We start from the raw sequence: 22740 nt of genomic DNA, 5'->3' as shown, positions 1-22740 counted from the left end.
TTTAAAACTACAATCATACAGGGAAAAGACAGGCAGATGGTCAGTAATGTCGCAAATAAATAGGCCACTGGTAATTTGATTTTCCATAATGTTTGTAAAAATATTATCAATTATTGTGGCACTATGTGATGTTACTCTGGTAGGTTTTGTAATTGTTGGGTATAAACTCAAACTGTACATCGTATCAAGGAAGTCATCAATGCCTTTTTGTTTCATGGGATTTAACAAATCAATGTTAAAATCACCACAAATAAATAATGTTTTGTGATTCAGAGTAGAAAACAATAGTTCAATGGTAAAAATTTGATTACATGATTTATTCGATATTTAATACTTAACGTAGTCACAGTAATGAGGTTGCAGGTAAATGGGTTGGAAATCCGTACTAATGTTAGCTTTTTCTTGGAGAAGCTAGCTGTTTTGCTGGTTCTAACCAAGAGGACAAGCTTGATGATGATGAAGCTTTTTTATTTTGAGCATACACAAAGAAACAGAAATACAGTATAATCTGTATAATTATTTGCACTCGAAAGGGAGTGGGAAGAAGAAAAAAATTATTTAATCCCACCCCTGATCTCATCGTCCAGCATCCTTATTTCGCAGGATACTCCTGTCCACACAATGAAAGAGAAGGGAAAAAAACAGACAAAAACAACTAAACCAATAGACAACCAACTAAAGTTCGCTCATTAACAATAATTTTCAATATACACACCAACTGACAAGAACAGCAACACACATTGTCACCAAATATTATACTGTGACCAGACCATATATTTTATACAATTTAAATTTTTGGATATTTTGACAATGGTTGAACTTAAGTGATTGTCTAAATTTTTCCAAAGTTTCACTCCACATACAGACACATGAAAACGTATTTTGTAAATAATAAATAATAATGTAGTTTTAAAAAAAAAATGTGTCAATGTGATCACACTTAATCATGGCTAACTATTTTATAAAAAAAAAAAAAAAAAAAAAAAAAAGCAATAATATAATCAATAAATACGAGCGTGAAGAAATATGCTCTCTATTCATACTTTGGAGAAACTGATGATGTAAAATCCAACATGTTGTTGTGGGACACGCGTTCCATAATTCATATTTGAAATATAATGTTCATTGAAACATTTTTTTCCACAGTTACATGAGACTGCATTAAAGCAAACAATACAACAAATTATGTATGTATGTATTTATTTATTTATTTATTTATTTTTAGATTCAATTTTGTCATCGGGCAGGAGAAAACTTGCATTTTAGTAGGCACTCCAGACTTGTTTGGTATATTAAAACATTTTCAAGCATTCTTTTCGCTTATTTTACTCAGAAACTTCATGTTTTAGTATTGCAACTCTTGATTACAGTACTTAAAATTTGAAGGGTAACAAAGTGAAATCTTGATGATCGTGCACTCCGCACTTTGTACTGTTCCCTAGTGCTACAATATTTCACCTATGGTATTGAAGTGTGGCGAAACAGTTATAAATCTACCATCAATTCATTAGTCATACTGCAGAAACGAGCAGTACGGATTATACATAAAGTCGGATTTCTTGATCACACCCATCATTTATTTGCTCACTCTAAACCATTAAAAATCAAAGATCTTGTCAACTATCATACAGCTATAATGTTATTCAAAGCATGCAAGCAGAAAGGGTGTAACCCCTATGCCCGTTGTTAATAGCTAAACACGTTCCAGGCTAAAGCCTGGATAAAATAAAAGAACGATGCTTGTTGCACACTCTTAGAAAGGGCCAAACCTTTATGTTGCAAGCTTGTTCCATCAGTCTTCTTGCGTTCTCTGCAGCTCTGTAACGTTTCTCTGAAGAATTTGAGAGCCCCTTCAAAGTCTGCCTGCAAGAGATCCTCTTTGGAAGTCTGTAGGGAAACAGGTGGGGTCAGGTGAGGAGGGAAGTGCAAATGTTAGTCATGCATGTTTTTAATGAGTTTTATTTTGGTAACCTTTACTCGTTTATGTATTTCACTTCATTGGAAATGAATGCAAAGCTTTCTAAACTATAATATTTACACAGAGTTTAATAATTGGCTATTATTTCTTCGTACAGGTGAAGAAACAATGAACATTTCCTTCAATATGGAAACTTTGAATTCACAGGCAACTGTATGTTGTTTATTTTTATAAATTCACTGGGCCATTTGTGAATGTCTAGGAATAGTGTAATGTATATTGGTAAGAATCAGAGTGATGTATTTTAGAACCACCTATAGCCTATGTATTTGCTTGCTTCCATTAGTAAAAGTTGAGGTAATTATCACTGTTCAAAATACTAATTGGAATAAATTTTTTAAAAAAACTTTTGATTTCAGCAAGAAACCTGAAGACCTCTGTAAGGAAAACCCTACTACGCCAGCTGAAATTACATCCATCCATTACATTACTGCCATATAATATACAAAACCATTTTAAGGTTCGTGAGAGTATGCATTGTCTGCGAGGCTCTGGAGATTTTATGTTACCCAGATTTCGAACTACTCGCAAAAGTTTTTTGTGTGCCTGTATGTGGATTGAAACTTTGGAGCAATGTAGACAATCACTTCAAGCATTGTCAAAAAATCCAAAATTTAAATTGAATAAAAATATGGTCTGGTCACAGTATAATGACATTTGCTGACAATGTGTGTTGCTGTTCTTGTCACTTGGTGCATATATTGGATTATTGTTAATGAGCCAACCTTAGTTGGTTGTCTATTGGTTTAGTTGTTTTTGTCTGTTTTTCTTTTTCTCTTCTCTTTCATTGTTTGGACAGTAGTATCCCACGAAGTAAAAATGTTGGACAATGTGATCAGGGGTGGGTTTTTTCTTCTTCCCACTCCCTTTCGAGTGCAAATAATGAGTTGAAGTATAATGTATTTCTGTTTCTTGTGCATGCTCGAAATAAAAAAGCTTCATCATCATCATCATCATCATCAAGGGTGGGACTTCCAATTTCCTCCAATTCTGGAATGACCCACATTCATACCCTGACCATATTTGAACTGATGAGTAGAGCGCTATGACCATTACGACCACCAGGTGTCGACACATGGCATCGAAGCAACCATGTGTTCCACGATGTCTCCGCAGACTGTGTAAGCGTGAGGTTAGTGGGCAGGATCGCGATCATTTGGACAGACAGAGAAAAGGAGAAAGTGCGCCGAGCTCAGCCGCGGAGGAAAGAGACATTCAAACCAGGACAGAGCGTTCAGGATCATCTCTCCCAGACCCAGAGCCACTGAGAGGTTGTCGTAAACACGCTGTGGAACTTTAAGTCGCCAACTTTTGGTGGTGTCTCAACCTACAACTTCTGACCCTTGGATGTTTAAAGCTGGCCAAGGTGTAAGGCAGAGTTGAAGGAATGTATCCAAGTCGGACCGCGGCGAGCTGGACGGTCGTACTCTTCCTCGGCTTCCTGGATTTAGTCGCGTCCGGTGAGTCTCCAAACTTTTCCAATCCTTATATTGCTCATGAACCTCCAGAATTTTATTTATTTATTTATTTATTTTGCACTTACATTCTCATTTGCTTAAGCCTGATTTTAAATATATGTCACTTTTCTGTGATGCTCCAGTGGTGAATTTACAACTAAAGTTGCCAAACCCGACCACCATGCACTATTCACGGCTTTGTTTCCCTCCCCTATTGGTTTTGTTTGGCCGTGATAATCCCATAGGTGTAATTTAAACAGTGCCCCGTGCAAACAATGCGATTTACCCTGTCATGTAAATGATCTTTGCTATTTAGTTGACGGGGCCCATTGTGAGTGCGCAGCATCCACACGGGGAAAGACTTGACTCCACAGGCCCACAATGGGAGCCTCTTAGCGGGTCAGCTGGAGAGCAATTGTGTCTGTTAACCTCCAATTCTCAGTCGTTTCAAATTAAGATTGAAGCTTTTTCCATCCATCCATCCATCCATCCATCCATCCATCCATCCATCCATCCATCCATCCATCCATCCATCCATCCATCCATCCATCCATCCATCCATCCAACCAACATCAGTTTGATACACCAACAGGATACTCCATTATAGGTACACCCAACAATGTAATGAGTCATAGGTAGTTTTATTCATATTTAATATTTCTGCAATTTTTTTCAAAGAATACATCCTTTCCATTAATTTTGTTCCAGGGGCGTGACTGTTTTCTAACTTTAAAGTGGTATGAAAAAGTATCTGAACCTTTTGGAATTTCTCATATTTCTGCAGAAAATCATCATCAAATGTGATCCGATCTTTGTCAAAATCACACAGATGAAAAAACAGTGTCTGCTTTAACTAAAACCACCCAAACATTTATAGATTTTCATATTTTATGAGGATAGTATGCAAACAATGACAGAAGGGGGAAAAGTAAGTAAGTAAACCCTCAACCTTAGTTAACTTAAAGAGCAATTGAAACCAAGTTTTCACCAAACATTTCAAATCAGGTGTGACAAAGATCAGATCACATTTGATGCTGATTTTATGCAGAAATGTCAGGAAGTTCAAAAGGTTCCGATTCTTTTTAATACCACTGTACAACATTGCTAACATGTTCATAATGGACCAACAAGGTCTTGCTTTAACATTCAGGAATGCACTTCATCATTTTGGATTCTTCTCAGTAGTCTACGCTAGAATCCAAGCACTTCTACGCGAGATGCAGTCTCTTCAAAGATACTCATTCCCAATCAAATACAGTATAATCATTTGAACTGCCCCAAAGAAAGTGATAGAGATGATTATCTTTATAAAGGCAGATAATATTATTGAGGTAAGGTAGCTCATGTGGTGCGTACCATTAGGTGTGCCTAATGTATAGTATTAGCCAATGAGTGGGTGTGCCTTTCACATGGTAGGTAGTATTTTCATTCACCACTGATAAGGCATTCACCTTTCACATTTTCTATGTACTTTACAAATAAGAGAGCAATGTTTTTTTGCAGTATTTTGCAAGTCAAGGTTGACCTCTGGCATCAACAAACATATTTTTTTGGGGTGAGGTGGTAGATGAAGATGTTGCCTGTGATCTTCACACTGTAATTAGAATGTTCAAACAGCAACATGACGCTGCAGCAATCATGTGAGGAGTGCAAGTAGTCTGTCTATAATGTGTACCCTGAAAATGACTCTATGCATGACAAGCAAGAAAGCGAAAGCCGAAGAGGTTACTTGCTCCTGGTATTTTCTTTCACTTCCAGAAAGTGCCTAACATGGGAATTGAAACTTGAAACTGCTTTACGTTAATATATAGATATGATGAAATACAATTTTACTATAGTTGTCCAGAACTAATCAGATTAAAAGTGATGCGTTGTGAATAAGGTTGGGCATTGTTTGAATTTGAACGATTCCGATTCAGGTTCCACTTATCGATTCCGGTTCTTAACAATTTACGATTCGGATTCTTTTAATAGGCAGGGTAAAAAGAATTGCATAGTTTATATTAATTTCCAAACTTCTCGATTATTTTTTAAATTATATGAACTTTCAATTAACTATGAATTTCTCACAGGCTTATTCTTAACTTGTAAATGAATACCAGTCTTTGAACCTCAATATGATGAAGTTTCTTTCCACAAGACTGCACTTTCAAAAAGATGTTTAATTTTCAAAAACTCACGGAGAAAAACCTTTACACATACGTATTCTTTTGCCTATGTTTTAGAGTGTCATTTTGCAGGCATTTATTTTATTGCATCGTTTGTTTTAGGTGGTATTCGTACAAGTTAGTTAAGGGCTGACATCTTGCAGGGAGTCTTCTGTCACTTTTTACTTTTTTTTTTTTAAAGTTTGGTTTCTTTCTAATGTGATATATTGTTAATCTGTCCACAAGATATCACTATTGTAACTCCGGACTCTACAGTTTTTCTTTGGTTTTGCTATGTGTGCTTGGCTTCCCGTAGTGGTGACTTACTGGAAGCAGCAGGCAAACAGAAAATTACGTTAGTTGGAAAATAATCCTTGAGGTTTAGACTCTACACCCCTCCTCTGCACTACACATAGTTGGGAACCCTTGATAAAACAAAATCTGTACATTTGCACGTTTTAACAAAGGATCTGATATAATTTCAGTGTGTTTATTCTGTTACTTTGTTTTCATTTATGTGAAGCGAAACAACATGTTTTTGTTCTAAGCTAAATTAGCCACTTCATTTGATTTGCTCATCATGGAGCTAGTCTTCATGTGGCTTCTCCTTCATGGTGTTTGGTGCTATTTTTTCCGATCGGCAGTCAGGGGATTGAAACTTGGAATCAAAAGAAAAAATTCGAACGGTTCCGGGATGCTCGATGCCCAACCCTGGTTTTGAAGGGCATATGCTAAAATGTCTTTGCTTCTCTAATGTAATTAGCATAATTAATATGCAAATACCAATTAAAGTCCCCTGCGATTGGCTGGCAACCAATACAGTCTACAGTTTTTGAACTGTACTGTTTTGAAATAAAAAGTTGGCCTGGCTTTTTAATGATCATTGTTCCGTCTCTCAAGAAAACTGGTGGGATCAAGTAATTCGTTAACAACAAACAAATGTCAATAAAAATACAACGTCTTTGATAGGAGTCATGAAAGTTGCAGTTATTTATCACCAACCATGTGTAAATACAACTTTGTCTCAGTTTAGGTAATGTTGTGCTGCGGTCAAACAAGATATTTTTGGCAGACTTTGGGAAGCACTTAGTGCATTAATCAAATGCTAATGCAGTGTTGTTGTTTTTTAAATGTTCTAGTCTGATAAGGTCTCTAATCATGAATCTGTTAGCTATTCTAGCTGGCATGACATTTTATGAGAATATTTTCATCCTGCTTGCAAAATGCATCGTCCTTATGAAATAATGGAATCAGCTGCCTTTTTGTGAGCATTTGAAAAGGAACTCAGAAATCGCTCTGCTACACATGGACCTCTTGGTTTTACAGTACTGACACACATCACACCAATATGACAGCATTTCATGTTATTTTTTAAATGATCACCCTTGTTTTTTTATTATCTGGGCTCTTATTAGAGTTTCGTAGCTTGTTGCAAGAAAATCAGATTTAGTCCAAATATTTGATACAATGGGTTGTCGGTGTGGTGCAGTTTTTTCAAAGTACTCGCTCTCTGTCCATCAATCAAGCCGTGCCCTTAAACAGCAAAGTAATAATCTGTGACAAGCCCATAAAAATAAATTGACGACAATGTTTTCTGACTACATAAATTGTGTATGTGTTTCTGACGCAGTGCATTCATCTGAGGAGGTAAAAGGTCCTTTGCAGAGCTCAGCCCCCCATGTGAAATCTGTTTAGAATTGCATTTAGCTATTTAATAACACTCAGGAAGCCAATAGATCATGTTGGGCCCAGCTGTCACACTATAGACTGCAACGGAGCGCCATGTTGACACTAAAGGCACTTCACATCTGGGGGGGATAAAGAAGCAGGGAGCGCTAATGTATTAGGACTTGTCCTGCTCTCTGTGCTGCTCTGTGTCATCTGACATTTTGACAGATATTATGGAAGCATTGTACAAGCAGTTTGAAGAAGAGGTGTTGCACCGGTAGCTGTGTCATCCTCCTGCCACTAATTCTTGCTTTTTGCAAGGGTGTCGAACTCATCTTTGTCACGGTTCGCTAGGCAGTTATGGAATCTTTCACTGGGTTGTTATATCTGCCATGATGAATTCACTAATCAACAACTATTTTGACATTTTATAAGTTGTTTTGAGACATTGTTGACTTATTTATGGCCCAAATCCTCTTTTTTGAGCCTCTTAATAGCATACTTTTTTTTTTAACAGACAATCATAAAAATGTAGAAAAAAAGAAAAACGGTAAATATTTTTATTTTATATTTTTTATAATATATATTATTATTATTATTATTATATATATATTATACATATATATAATTTTTATTTTATATTATTTTATATTTTTTAATATTTTTATTATTTTTCAATTAATTGTTTTCTGAAAAAAAGAAGAAAAAAAAAATATATATATATATATATTTTTTTATTTTATTTTATTGTTGTCATGGTTCCCCCGTCTCCGGATTCATTATTTACACTCTAACAGCTAACAAATGGAGTTTTCACTTACTTAAAATGTAATGCTTCTCCTTGGTCTGCAGAGGGTATTTCCACCATGTAAAACTGTGTATTTTTTCAATTGGACACAGTTGAGATAAAAGGTACAATTTGATGTAAATCACATACTACTTACTGACATGTTTAAAGAGCTGAAGTTGGAATATACCTAAATCAGAAAAAAAATCACCACCATTAAGGAATTTCATTACCGTACATCTGCATTAACACAGCTAAAATAGTTTAAGAAAAAAGTCAAGGCCAAGTGGTCTACACAAATGAACAAAACACTATCTTGTGAACAAAGCTCATTGTCATAACGAGTACATTAAAGCATTATGATAAAGAAAAGTACGGAAAAAGTATATGAGAAGCAGATGACTGTGATTATTCATCTAAACAGATAAACTGTATGTGTTATATATTGTATGTGAATATTACAACAAAAACTAGTAATAATAATCAATTTTACACTTTTTCGACACAACTTCCCGTTCATTTTCAGAAGCATGTGTCAGCTCAATGTCAATGTGGCTCCCTGCTAAATAAGATGAGTTTTCAGAGGATGTTGAATGCTAATGTTTGCTTTAACTCTCTTAAAAAGTACGCAGACCATTTCTATCCGAATGTATCACATAGCCAGTGTTTAGTGTTTCTATCTCCCCTGTGTGATGTGGAATTCACTTATTATGGGGTGTTCTTTTAATGTGTGATCCTAGTTAAGGTTGTACGCCTTTTCCACAAAATTATTGGAAGGAATGTCCTCGGAATATGCTTGGTTGGTAGAAGAATCTTGAAGGAGACCGATTTAGGGTTTTCTTTTTTTATTGATCCACTTCATGCCAAGCCAGGGATTTATGTGAATGCTAAGAACTTAACTTGGGGTAATATTGGCAACAATCTGCTCTGACTCTCTTAAATTGGATTGTGTGGAGCTAAGTTTATTTTTTAGTGGTCATCAAGCTTTGGGATAAACACACTTCCCTCTGATCCTTATTAGAGATGTTTGATAAAGTTTCTACCACTATAAACTGTAGCCAAGCATGAAAACCTTTTCCTGCAATTTAGGGTCTACTTAGGAGGTCAGTCTGTTGGAGAGAGGGGAAAAACATCATGGCTGAGGAAAAAAGCTTAATGTTAAAATTCACTTGTAGTTATTTGACCTTCGCAACGACATTAAACTCCAAGTAGGCATTTGCCGGTATGATATTCTGACGGTATAATAACCAAAATATCACGGTTTCACGGTAACACGGTATTACAATTACAGCTCAAAAATGTGTTACTTGAGATATCTAGGTTTAAAAAAAAAAAAAAAAAAAAAACTTTTCCATTGAACAGGATTTTTATTTTTCAAACATATTAGCAAATTGGGACATAAATATAATGTTTTAAAAAAATTATGACTAAAATTAAAGAATAGAATTGAAATAAATGCGGTCATTTAGGTGAGCCTAAACTCACAGCTACAGCTCAACATTATTACCATCAGAACAAAAATAATTCAATTATTTTCCATAAAAAACACGTGTGTATGACTCGTATAATGTTTACATTATACACACACTCTTTCTTAACACAGATAGTTGCCAGAGAAAAAAAAACACCATGTATTACCACTGCTAGACACACTAAACACGCTGGAGTTAACTCTCGTAGCTGGTGGGAAAAACGTTCATGACAGTGTTTACTAACCTTTCATTTTTTATGAATGCGAAATTATATTGGAGGTATTGTCTCCTTGGCAGCCACCCTCTGCAAACATATTTTACATGTCGGTTGGCCCTCCTCTTCTAAGCCATGGACATCGGTAACCTTTCTGTAGCCGAAGTACTCCCATACCAGTGAAGGAGATGATACCTTTTCTCGTAGGCACCATCTAACTGTTTGTATTATTTTAACACACCCAACATCAAATAAATAGCACTTATACCATACTTTAAAGAAAACAAGTAATATAGGGCATAAAAGATGCACTACGCCTTCTCATCACGGAAGCCCAACGTGTGCGTCATGAGCAAGTTTGACGCACCAACTCTCGCAATCAGTTCTCCCTGCGGGATGCTCTGTCCCAACACAAGGAGCACCGGAAAACGCCCAATATCCAACTAATAACACGAATGACAAGACTCCAAGAGCCCCTTTGACGCTGAGGTGCCAAAATCCACAACCCTCGTTGCCTGGACAACAGTAACTCCCGAATCCTCCTGTCCAATCCACAAACAGACAATAATCTTAAATAGTGCTGCAACGATTAATCGATTAACTCGAGTATTCGATTAGAAAAAAAGATTCGAATTAAATTTTGCTGATTCGATTATTCGTTTGATCATTGTGGCGTTGTAATGGTTTATTTTGAAAGTGTTTGCATTCAGTTTTATTGATTTAATTGGACACACTGCCCTCTATTCTGCCTTATTTCACATGGGTGAATCCAGCTGCTCCATGTTAAGACCAACATAAGCTAAGTTTTTGTTTGAGCTAATGTTTTATTTTAATGCAGTCATAATTTTGTTTATGAGTATATTTAGCTGTTTTTTGTGGGACTATGTGCCTGAACCATTTGTTAAGAGCATTGTTAAATAAAATTTAAAAAATTAGCCTTTTATAGCATTTAAGCAAGCGGACTTTTGCTATGTAAGTTAGCCAATTGTTCTTTTGTTAAACATAGATCCTCATTTAATTATTTTTTTATAACGTTTGAGGCTCAGCTCAGGTATTTTAATTTTTCATGTTCCTTATCCGATTACTCGATTATTCGACAAACTAGTTCATCGATTACTCGACTACTAGAATAATCGATAGCTGCAGCCCTAATCTTAAACACACCCTTCGCCCTGGCCACGGCCCGACCTGCAAGAGCCTTCAAAAGACTGAATGTTTAACTAAGCGTTGTCATTTTTTCCCGGGAACCTTTTGTTGACTTCTGCGTTCCTTGGAACGATTTTGCCTCCCCGCCTGAGTGTTTCTGTTTCACCTTGCCGTTTTGATCTCTGTTGACCTGAATAAATCGTCAACTTTTTTTCAGTGAGCCTTCTTTAAAGCTTTCAAAATGGAGTCAGTACAAAGGTTTACGACCAAGGTGAACGCGTGGAGTTTGCCCTTCTGGTCGGATTGCCGGGGTCTCGCCGGACCGGATCGTTGGACCTGCGCCAGCCCGGGTCCGGCGGTTTGGCTGGCGCGATTCCAGCGGTCTGGCTAGAAAGTCAGATCAGTTCTTTGATGGGGGAAAATTGTTCAGGAGTTTCACCTCTTCCAGCCACTGTCTAGCACAGCTGACTCACTGACACTGAGCAACAACCGTTGGGGGAGGGTTGAGCCTTGCCGTGCAAGCGAGGGATTTCGCCATGCATTTTTGGGACATAAAAATAGCTAATACCTTAGGGACGGTATGAAGAAAAAATTTTGCGGTTTTGAAACCTTGACGTTTTCATACCACCTTGAAACCTGTAATCGGCACATGTCTAACTCCAAGAGTAGTTTGCCTCTGTAGAACTTACTGTCTCAGTCTTATATTGTAGTTGAGCCGCCTGACTACATTTCATGTGCCATGGACAATTCACATTATAGACCAATTCATGAACCTAAATATGATTCATGTGCCCCAATTAGAACTTTTCTTGTTAATCATCAACTCAAAACATTCTGCTCATTCTCTGAGATTGTCATCACTTGCTTGATTACAAGTAAGTACCATGCTTGGTTTCTTTTCTTTCTGGTTTTTTTTTCTGGGCAATAAGTAAATTGATACAGTGTTCTGTGTAGAAAAGGTTTGTTTAATGTCTAGTTAGTTTGTGTGCCTCACAGTCTTGGGTTCCGATTTTGGCTCATTGTATCCTTTGCAAAGTGTGAGTTCACTACATAATTTCGTCTTTTCTCCAACATTTCAAAAGCATCTCTAGTATCGGGAGGTCAATGAAAGACTGAAATTGACCATTATTGACGATGTGAGTGTTATTGGTTGTTTTCTTTTGTGAATATTGATTGCCACCTAACCAGTATGAACACTGTATCAACACATTCACTGTTTATTAATCAGTTTTAAAACTTTCTTTTGTCTTGTTTATAGAGAACTCACACAAGCAACATAAACAATGTGCTTCACTTTGCTTGTAATACAATGCTCCTTTCCTGCAAATAAGGCAAGCTGTTTGTACAAAATGTCTTGATGACAAAGTGACCCTTTAATGAGTCTAATGGAATAGGCCACACATATTGCATATCAAATACCAGTGTGTGCTTGGCAGGGTTTAACATGGAGGTCTTCCGGGGGTAGTTCTCTCTTAAAGAGCTCCTTTAAGCTGAGCTTCATAGCAGTTTTATCAAATTACACCTTTGTTAACGGTTACTATTGCTAAATGTGTTTCGGCTCAATGGGTGTAGAGCCAGTTCATTTAATAGGGGGTAGGATAAAACCTGACTTTTAAATACCTTATACTTGTCAGAATAAATCCTTAAAACCCTGTTTGTGTTGCTAACTGGGATGTTGTGTTCCCTCCACCTTTAATTATGCCTTTGAACAACACCACTCTCCAGTTTTTATAGGCCTCATCGACCAAAATATTTCTATTAAAATGGTTTTCACTCCTTGGCAGAATTCCATCATAAATATTTGCCTTTGGAAGTATGTTTTCGAGGTTGCAGCCGACCCACTTGGATTTGGCCACGTGCAGAGAGCTATGAAGCCCCACACTGAATTCATACTTTTTGTTGCTGCTACCTCAATGTGTAGTATTTTTTTCATTCCTTTACTTTTCATGTATGTTTACTATAGCAGTGGGGTGATCCTTATGAAAGCTATGCATTAGGGTAATGAAGGACATTTACCAAAGGCAGCTTAAAATGGCAGAATGATACAATGACTCAGTCATTTTTATTCATCAGCACTTTGAGCTGCCAAATATTTTATTCAGAGTAATATCTAATTGATTAATGTCTACAAACATGTAATATTACACATTACGGTAATTATCACTTATGGTGGGGGAATAGGCAAATGTAAACATAACAATGTCAAAAATCTTTTGTCTTGTCTCCTTTGTGGTACATTATGGGTCTGAATAACTTTATTTTAAAAAGCACTGATAATGATGGGGACCATGTACACAGCGCAACAGTAATGAAAGCTGTATGCTTGGACACTAGATTTTCCATAAATATTTTTTTTAATACAAAGTAAGAAACCATTATAGCTTATCATAATCTGCTAAATGATATAATTTTAAACTTAAATTATATATAAATTAAATAATAAATTATATATAAATCATATAATTTTTAACAAAATTGATTGAATATTTATGATTTTGTATTGAGGTGAAAACATTCAAGCTTTTCATGGACGCATTACAGTAATGAATTTACGACTCCAAAAACGGTTGAAAAAATACAAAATGCTATTTTGGTAACAAATGACAGACTGGGCCACATACAGTGTATCACAAAAGTGAGCACACCCCTCACATTTCTGCAGATATTTAAGTATATCTTTTCATGGGACAACACTGACAAAATGACACTTCGACAGAATCAAAAGTAGTCTGTGTGCAGCTTATATAATAGAGTATATTTATTCTCCCCACAAAATAACTCAAAATATAGCCATTAATATCTAAACCCCTGGCAACAAAAGTGAGTACACCCCTTTGAAAAAAACGTACATCCCTAAATGTCCAAATTGAGTCCTGCTTGTCATTTTCACTCCAAAATGTCATGTGACTCGTTACCAAGGGCGTAGGTTTGCAAATGGACGGTAGGGACATAACACTAGCAACTTTTCAGGATGCTCAAATTGTCCCCACCAACTTTAAGCCACCTTATATGCATTATATAATTAGTTTTATAGGTCATTTAGATTGTCTTCCAATACGTTATAAGGATAGAACTGACCCTACCATTATTAAGTGAATTATTTTCATTATGTTCAAACTTACATTTACCCCATTTCACTTGCTGAATGTGCCGGTCCATTTCTCCCCCTCAAACGCACATTTGATTGGCTGATGACTTGACGCACCCTGACACCCACACACACCCAGACAGCCGAACAGAAATACATGTCGACAACATGCTGCCGCCTCCGCTGCTTTCGAAGAAAGGGATGTTATTAGTTTTTTTTCGGCCAGCAGCAGCCATTGTTAGTAATTTGATAATACGCCAATGTTGTGGAGGTGAGAAAAACACCACTGATTTTGCTACTGAGAGGTCGACCTGCATGAGTTAGCATAACATTAAACTGTGTGAAATTGCTAACCCGCAAAACCCGAGTAGGAAGTTGCATAGAGAGAAGTGTCCTTCTGTTTGTTTTCTACTGTTAACGTGAATTAAACTGTGAGAAATGTAGTAAACTCTGCAGGAAACTATAATAAACGTGAGCTAAAAGCTGTTTAGAGAGAGGCGTGCTGCATAACATCATATGTTGCTCACACAACACAACATAATCCTCATTAACTATGTACTGTACATAAAAAAAATTGGGATGTCGCAAGCTACCCACACTAGCGTTGCGATCGACTAGTTGATCGTGATCAATGTAATGAGCACCTTTGGTTTATTGTATCAATTAATTAGGTTCATATTTGTGAGAAATGTAGCCCTGACCCCCGTTCACCCAATCTGTTGGGTCTTATTAATATCCCATCCCCAGCAAAAAGTGTACATGCAGGTGATGCTGTTATATTGTCCTTACCAATGTTGAGACCAAACTTACGCCCTTGCTCGTTACAGGAGTGCTGTCAGCATTGCTGCAGAGATTGAAGAGGTTGTTAGTGAATACCGTCAGCTGCGGCGGACAGTAGTCGTGTTGTATTGCACAAGTTCTGAAATAAATGGTAAAAACCTGACGAAGCTGGCGATTTCTTTGGCGATGTTACCAGTAGGGGTGTGACAAAATATCGAAATGGTGATATAATCGTGATACTTTGTATCCCAAAAGGTTATCGATATGCTCCTGCCAAGAATCGAGATCATGTTTTAAAAAGGTGTCAATGTCGAAAAAAATAAAAAGGAATCAACAAGTTGCTACCAAAATCTTCCACCACAATCCATTTAGCCGGGAACGTTCGTTCATTCGAAACTAGAGCATTCACAGTCATTTTGTCCGATTTTCAGGGCATTTACAGGCCACTTACGGTTCATTTTGGGGCATTTACAGGTCACTTCCTGTTGAGTTTGAGTCACTGCCTATTCATTTGGGTGATTCCCAGGTCACTTCCTGTTTTGTAACTCAAAATAAACAGGAAGTGACCCATAAAATACCCCAAAATCAACAGGAAGTAACTGAACATCAACAGGTAAATGACCTTAAATGGTCCAAAATTAGCTCATTACCTGCCAGTGGCTGCCACTGACGACCATAGACGTTCAATCCGCTTGAAGTGGGAGGGATGCACCCTCCCAGTTCAAATAGATTGAACATCTACTAGTGATATACTCATTCCAATTCACAGCAGAAGCTTGTTTTTCTGATTATTAGTTGTTTGTAGAATATCCTAGAATGATTTCCTAACCAGTGAATTGATAATCGTTGTATCGCCATATCGTCAGATCATCGTTATCATGAGCTTTGTATCGCAAATCGTATCGTATCGTGAGGTACCAAGAGATACCCACTCCTAGTTACCAGAATAATAATTGTCACCTTAATTTATAAAGACTGGCGAGTGGAGGTCGGAGGAGGACCGTGGAGATCGTAGACATTTACGGCCGCATTGTTGAGCCAGTTCACGGATGCGCACCTCACGCTCATATTTTTCTAACACTTCCATCTTTATTTCAATGGTAAGCGTCAGCTTTTTCCTTGTTTCACCACCACCACTAACCTGGAACCTGTGTTGGTTTCTCTCACAAGAAAATCGGTCAAGTTGGTAAATCATATGAATTAAAACACACTCCATTGTCCCATCTGTCTGTGCTTGTTGGTGCAGTTTCATTGGTTCGTGACATTCCTACAGCGCTATTTCCGGTTTCACCATAAGAGCGTCTTGAAGTTTTAACAATACAGGGGCAGCTGGATCCCATCGAAACGCATTACTGTGTATACAGCCATAAGGTTAATGTTTTAGCTGTCTACAATTTATGCTATAATTATATTAGGTTAGATTAATTATCTAAAAAAAAAAAAAAACATTTTCTGGGACAGAGGTTGAATTGTTCATTTATGTTTTTACAATGGGGGTCAGGGGGAATTGTTGTTTTAAATCAGCCAAGTCCTTTTGATTTTGAAAGCTGCCAAAGTTGGTTGTTTTTCAATTCATTTTTGGCCTAAGGCAAACTATATATGGCGGAAAACACTCAGGTGACTTGAAGTTCCGCTCTTAGACCCCCAATTTGGCCAAATTTCAAAATTGTCTGATAAGCATGTGTGATACATCACTGGAAAGCTTAAAATCTCAATTTTCTGGGGGAAGAAAAAAAAAAAATATATATATATATTTTAAACAGCAAAACCCTATCTGGAGGTGAGAGCACGTGAGATCAGAACAGGATTTTGGGGGAAATTTTATGGGTGAAACATGGTAATATAACAAGGGTCGCGATGCAGAAATCGCAGACATCATGGAGTGGTCGAGATTTTCTTTTTCATATATTTACGCTTTTAAACTTTTTTTTTTTTTTTCCAACTTTTTTTTCAATTATTTATCATCTAACATATCGGAGAAAATGCGACAGTAACAAAAATAATTAACAATACAATTAAGCGATAGTTATGAGGTAGATATCCGTGACTTTTTTTACAAACGCCATTTTTTTCATTGTGACATAATTTGTTTAGAAGCTTAAAATATATGAATGAATAATTTTTTAAAGTCTTTTTTTTTTAATACGAAATATGAGACATCAATTAATGATTCTAAGCTAAAATGACAGACATGAATTATTTGAATAATAAATATAATTAATTACCTTCATTTTATGGCTGGGTTGAAACAAAAGCGGTCGTGCGACGTCTGTAAACGGTGGTTTTCAGGGTAAAACGGACAAATTAAAAATAGTTCGGGGGCTTAATACATCATGAATCTGCTATGGCAGCATATAGACATATTGTTTTATCAAACACAACAGTTGTTTTTGCTTAACCCTGTAGAGGCCAGCGTTGCAGAATTACAGCATTTTTATTTTTTGTAGAAAAGGGTTGAAATGTTTTTTTTTTTTTTTTTTTACATTAGTATAGTCATTGGGTCCTACTGTTCAGTCTTACAATGGGTGTGGATAGGAAGTTTGTATATAAGCCCTGCCCACAGTGCCAGGACTTTCAGAATCTGCAGAACTTTGGCTGTGCAACAACACTTTGGTTCCTTGGACTGGATTTCTCAGATTTAAAATACAGCAGTACAGAGTGCAAGAGCAGAAACTGCATTTTCAGTCTTGTCTGTGTTTTCCGCCATATATATATATATATATATATATATATATATATATATATATATATATATATTTTTTTTTTTTCCGTGTGAGAATTGTTGTAACTTTGTTTATTATTTTTCTTGTTAGTTAGTAGCTATTCAGGTGATTTGTTTCATTAAATGTTCGTATTAGTGTAATTTAAATAACATATTTTTCACATTTAAAAAAAAAAAAAATTCTGTATTCTGCGATTGGCTGGCAACCAGTTTAGGGTGTCCCCTGCCTACTGCCCGTAGTGAACTGGGATAGGCTCCAGCACCTCCGCGACCCTCGTGAGGAAAAGGCGGCGTGGAAAATGAATGAATGAATGACTATTTTCTGTATTAAATCATGGGTCATGAATAGTGATACCAATCGAATCCTTAGTTTTGTATTGTTACCTTACAGCCTTATTAGCATTGACTACTAAAAATTGTCATAATTATGTTTCTAATGAAAATCAAAAAAACATCTATCAGAATCATTTTCAATATAGAACTTTTGCCAAGTTAATACTTAGCATGAACTACCGCATCAGCTTGGTGAGCACAGACTAATATCTTTCGATACCTTAAATATTGCTGAATATCACCTCAAGCAACCGAGATTGTGTGACTGTAGACTATTCCTCCAAACTTTGGAGTTTTGCTTTCCAAAAGTAATGCGTAAATTAATTTCCTCAGTAATCTGATGCCTGAGCAATATCCAGTTCTTTTTCTGCTTAGTCCAGGTACAACGCTTCAGTTCTGCCGCTGGATTCCAGGAATGTGGCAGTTTGCCAAATTCCATGATACTGCACTGTATGTCTATGCACAGTGACTGCTTATGCACTGACTCCAGCCTTACTACGCTCCTTGTGAAGTTTCAACTGTATTCTTGAAATGTCTTTGCTTCGTAATGCACAGATTAAGGGCAAAGGATCAAAATCCACCCAAGCTTTAACACAAAATAGAAGGATAATTTTACAGTTTGCAACTACAACATCTTTTTAGGATCATTAATCTAACCCATATTTAAATTTTTGTCCAAATCTGTAGCCAGGAGATTTGTGATTATGCCATGTTCGAATGCCACACATTTTCACATGCCTTTATAATTTCCCGCAGTAAAATTCTAAAATTCTACACGTTTGACTGAACCGGACAGAGGGACAAGGCAATACAATTACAATGTGCAACACAGATTCTTTCTTGTTTTTTTCTTCCAGGGCACAATTCCACCACCTTCCATAATGTAACATATATATAAACATACGTTTATATACCGTATACAGTGGGGCAAATGTATTTAGTCAACCACCAATTGTGCAAGTTCTCCTACTTGAAAAGATTAGAGAGGCCTTTAATTGTCAACATGAGTAAACCTCAACCATGAGAGACAGAATGTGGAAAAAATAACCGGAAAATCACATTGTTTGATTTTTAAAGAATTTATTTCCAAAATAGAGTGGAAAAGAAGTATTTGGTCACCTACAAACAAGCAGGATTTCTGGCTGTCAAAGAGGTTTAACTTCTTCTAATGAGGTCTAACGAGGCTACACTCGTTAACTGTATTAATGGCACCTGTTTTAACTCATTATCGGTATAAAAGACACCTGTCCACAACATCAGTCAGTCACACTCCAAACTCCACTATGGCTAAGAAAAAAGAGCTGTCGAAGAACCACCAGAGACAAAATTGTAGACCTGCACAGGCTGGGAAGACTGAATCGGCAATAGGTAAAATGCTTGGTGTAAAGAAATCAACTGTGGGAGCAATTATTAGAAAATGGAAGACATACAAGACCACTGATAATCTCCCTCGATCTGGGGCTCCATGCAAGATCTCACCCCGTGGCATCAAATTGATAACAAGAACGGTGAGCAAAAATCCCAGAACCACACGGGGAGACCAAGTGAATGACCTACAGAGAGCTGGGACAACAGTAACAAAGGCTACTATCAGGAACACAATGCGCTGCCAGGGACTCAAATCCTGCACTGCCAGACGTGTCCCCCTGCTGAAGAAAGTACACGTCCAGGCCCGTCTGTGGTTCGCTAGAGAGCATTTGGATGATCCAAAAGAAGACTGGGAGAATGTGTTATGGTCAGATGAAACCAAAATAGAACTTTTTGGTAGAAAGACAGGTTCTCATGTTTGGAGGAGAGAGGATACTGAATTGCATCCGAAGAACACCATACCCATTGTGATGCATGGGGGTGGAAACATCATGCTTTGGGGCTGTTTTTCTGCAAAGGGACCAGGACGACTGATCTGTGTAAAGGAAAGAATGAATGGGGCCGTGTATTGAGAGATTTTGAGTGAAAATCTCCTTCCATCAGCAAGGGCATTGAAGATGAGACATGGCTAGGTCTTTCAGCATGACAATGATCCCAACACACACAATGAGGGCAACAAAGGAGTGGCTTCGTAAGAAGCATTTCAAGGTCCTGGAGTGGCATAGCCAGTCTCCAGATCTCAACCCCATAGAAAATCTGTGGAGGGAGTTGAAAGTCCGTGTTGCCCAACGACAGCCCCAAAACATCACTGCTCTAGAGGAGATCTGCATGGAGGAATGGGCCAAAATACCAGCAACATTGTGTGAAAAGCTTGTGAAGAGTTACAGAAAACGTTTGGCCTCCGTTATTGCCAACAAAGGGTACATAACAAAGTATTGAGATGAACTTTTAAACAAATACTTATTTTCCACCATGATTTGCATATAAATTCTTTAAAAATCAAACAATGAGATATTCTGTTTTTTTTTCCACATTCAGTCTCTCATGGTCGAGGTTTACCCATGTTGACAATTACAGGCCTCTCTAATATTTTATGTTTAGTTACAGTTTACATCAACTGCCGTTCAATAAAGAGCTTGAAACCCATCAACTTTGGACTGTGAGGGGCTGTTCAAAATCTTCCAACCAAGTAATTTTCCATCAGCACAATTGCTTCCCAACAGTAATGCATAAATTAATTTCCTCAGTAATTTGAGCAATATTCGGTTCGATTAATAATGTAATGGTTAATTGCCGAGACTGACCTAAAAAAAATTCAGTCTACAATCTCATGCCCAAAATTGCCCAGCCCTAGTCTGAATCAGCCAATTCTACATGCAGTCTACAGTTTCCCTTTAAATCTTAAATGTCACTTCTTGCTAATGCTCTTGAAAAATCATGGACTGCTGAGGGGGTAATGTATTTTAATCACGCTCTCTGTTTTTATACAGTATATCCACTCAGAATGGTGATTTAATGTCCCAATGGATGTTAATCACAGCTGACATCGATTTTAAAACATGAGTTTTAAGTTTTTCCCATGCCAACACACTTCATTCACCTCACTCTCATTTTTCCGCTCTCTGTATATACTGTGTCTGCCACAATCTAAAAAAAAATACAGAAACCCCCCCAACACGTCAAAGGCACTGGTTAAAACAGGTAAGGAAATTAAACTCCTTTTCCTTGCAGCTCACAGCAGGACAAAGGGACTAGCTGAATGCAAGAGAAAAGGGTCCACAGTGTAAGACTGATCCATTGACAGTTTTGTAAAAGGGATCAAGTACATAAGTGATGTGACAGGTTCTGCGACAGACCGAGGTCAACTAATCTGAAAAGATACAAAAATATATTAAGCCAAAAAATATTTTTACACGAATATTTTACTAGCAGTAAGCTCAAACAGCTGGTCACAACATAACCATCAGACTCCATGAAAAAGTACAAGTACATAGAAGGAAATGGCACAAAGTAATGTCCCTGTAATTGAGTCATTTAATCTACAGAGGTTGTTGACGTCAGTAGTGCATTCACATGCCTAGGATTGCATTATGCCCTGGCTTAAAATAAGCTTTATATCTTGTGTAATGTTGGTCCACTTATATTTGAAAACTCTTGACCTCCACACATTTATTAGAAGTCAATGATCTTCATCTCAGAGGGGCGTGCGTAAGAGGCTTAGGCCCGCGTGATGCCTCAGCTTGTTTGCTTAACCTCTGCATGGTTGCCTTAGTGGTGCTAAGCTTTGCCCAAAAGAGCTCATTACCTCACAGTGAAACATGGATTTAGGAACACTTTAGTACAAAGGAATTGTACAGGCTTTCAGACAATGTGAACACATACAATACACTTTAGCTTTGGCTCAGCTAGTTGAGTGAGCTATCCAGTCACCAAAAGGTCAGTAGTACAAATCCCAGCTCTGATGATAAACAGTTGAAGTCACAGGTGAGCAAGATGCACTTGAAAACACTCTGTGCATATTTACAGTTTTTCCTCAGTCACTTGTCATATTTCTCAGATCAAAATTGAAATTCTCAAAACTACTCGTTCAATCTTCATAACATTGTGTCACTTGTGCATATCAAAAAGCAGTTTCTTGTTTCTTTGAACAATTTGGAAGTGCATTTGTACATCCATGCAAATGATTCTGTACAATTGTTGTACAATGTTTCCTCCTACCTTACTGATGATGTCATCTTGCTAAAATATATTTTAACAGGTCTCTGTTGATTAGTCTTCTCCCCCTACCCCAAGGCATTAGTTCATTGAATAAGTCTTTACATGCAAAAGGGCTGTCTACCATATTTCTTGACATTTTCATCACTATTTTCCAACTCTGCCCCGACTTCCTCTACAGAAGAGACTAGGGATGTCCCGATCACATATTTTTGCAAGTCACCTGATTCTGAGAATCTGCCGATACCGAGTCCCTATCCGATACCGAAGAAACAAAAGTTATATGTTTACAATAAGATGTTAGTGTCCCACTGAATTCCTTTTTAAACAAGAATAACATAGAAAAACACTTGTCATTATTAAATTCTTCATTGAGTCCACTGAAATCTCCGCTGGCTGCTGAGAACACTTACACACACGGCATACCGTCCCTAAGGTATTAGCTATTTTTTATGTCCCAAAATTGCATGGAGAAATCCCTTGCTTGCAGCTGTAAGGCTCAACCCTCCCCCACCGGTTGTTGCTCAGTGTCAGTGAGTCAGCTGTGCTACACGATGGCTGGAGGGGGTAAAACTCCTGATCTTTTTTACAGAAAAGTTACAGACGGCCGCATCTTAGAGGAGGAGAGCCAACCAACATGTAAAACATGTTTGTGGAGGGTGGCTGCCGGGGGGGCAGTACCTCCAATTTTGATTTCGCATTTATACAAATTTAAAGGTTAGTACACACAATGAGTTGCCACAATACAGTAAGGCTAGTGTTTAACAAGCTCAACGATGATTGACACATGCGGCGTCTTTCAAGTCAGCGCTCCCAGGCTTCTCTGGCAAGATCAAAGCTTCAACGCCTGTCACTCATTGTTAAC

General features: G+C 37.4%; 1 protein-coding gene across 2 annotated transcripts in view; it reads left to right on the top strand.

Annotated features, from left to right (window-relative positions):
* Positions 1–3062: 3062 nt before the first annotated feature.
* ror1 (receptor tyrosine kinase-like orphan receptor 1) overlaps positions 3063–22740 on the top strand; it is a 203183-nt gene continuing 183505 nt past the window's right edge. For both annotated transcript variants that reach the window (XM_057841067.1, XM_057841066.1), the window contains exon 1: positions 3063–3438. In XM_057841067.1, the coding sequence (XP_057697050.1) occupies positions 3366–3438 (73 nt within the window). In that variant the 5' untranslated portion in view covers positions 3063–3365. The remainder of the gene's footprint in view (positions 3439–22740) is intronic.

Source organism: Corythoichthys intestinalis, chromosome 7 (genome assembly GCF_030265065.1).
Source record: "Corythoichthys intestinalis isolate RoL2023-P3 chromosome 7, ASM3026506v1, whole genome shotgun sequence".
NCBI lineage: Eukaryota > Metazoa > Chordata > Actinopteri > Syngnathiformes > Syngnathidae > Corythoichthys > Corythoichthys intestinalis.
Note: the sequence above shows the minus strand (reverse complement) of the source record. Positions and strands in the feature narration are given on the sequence as shown.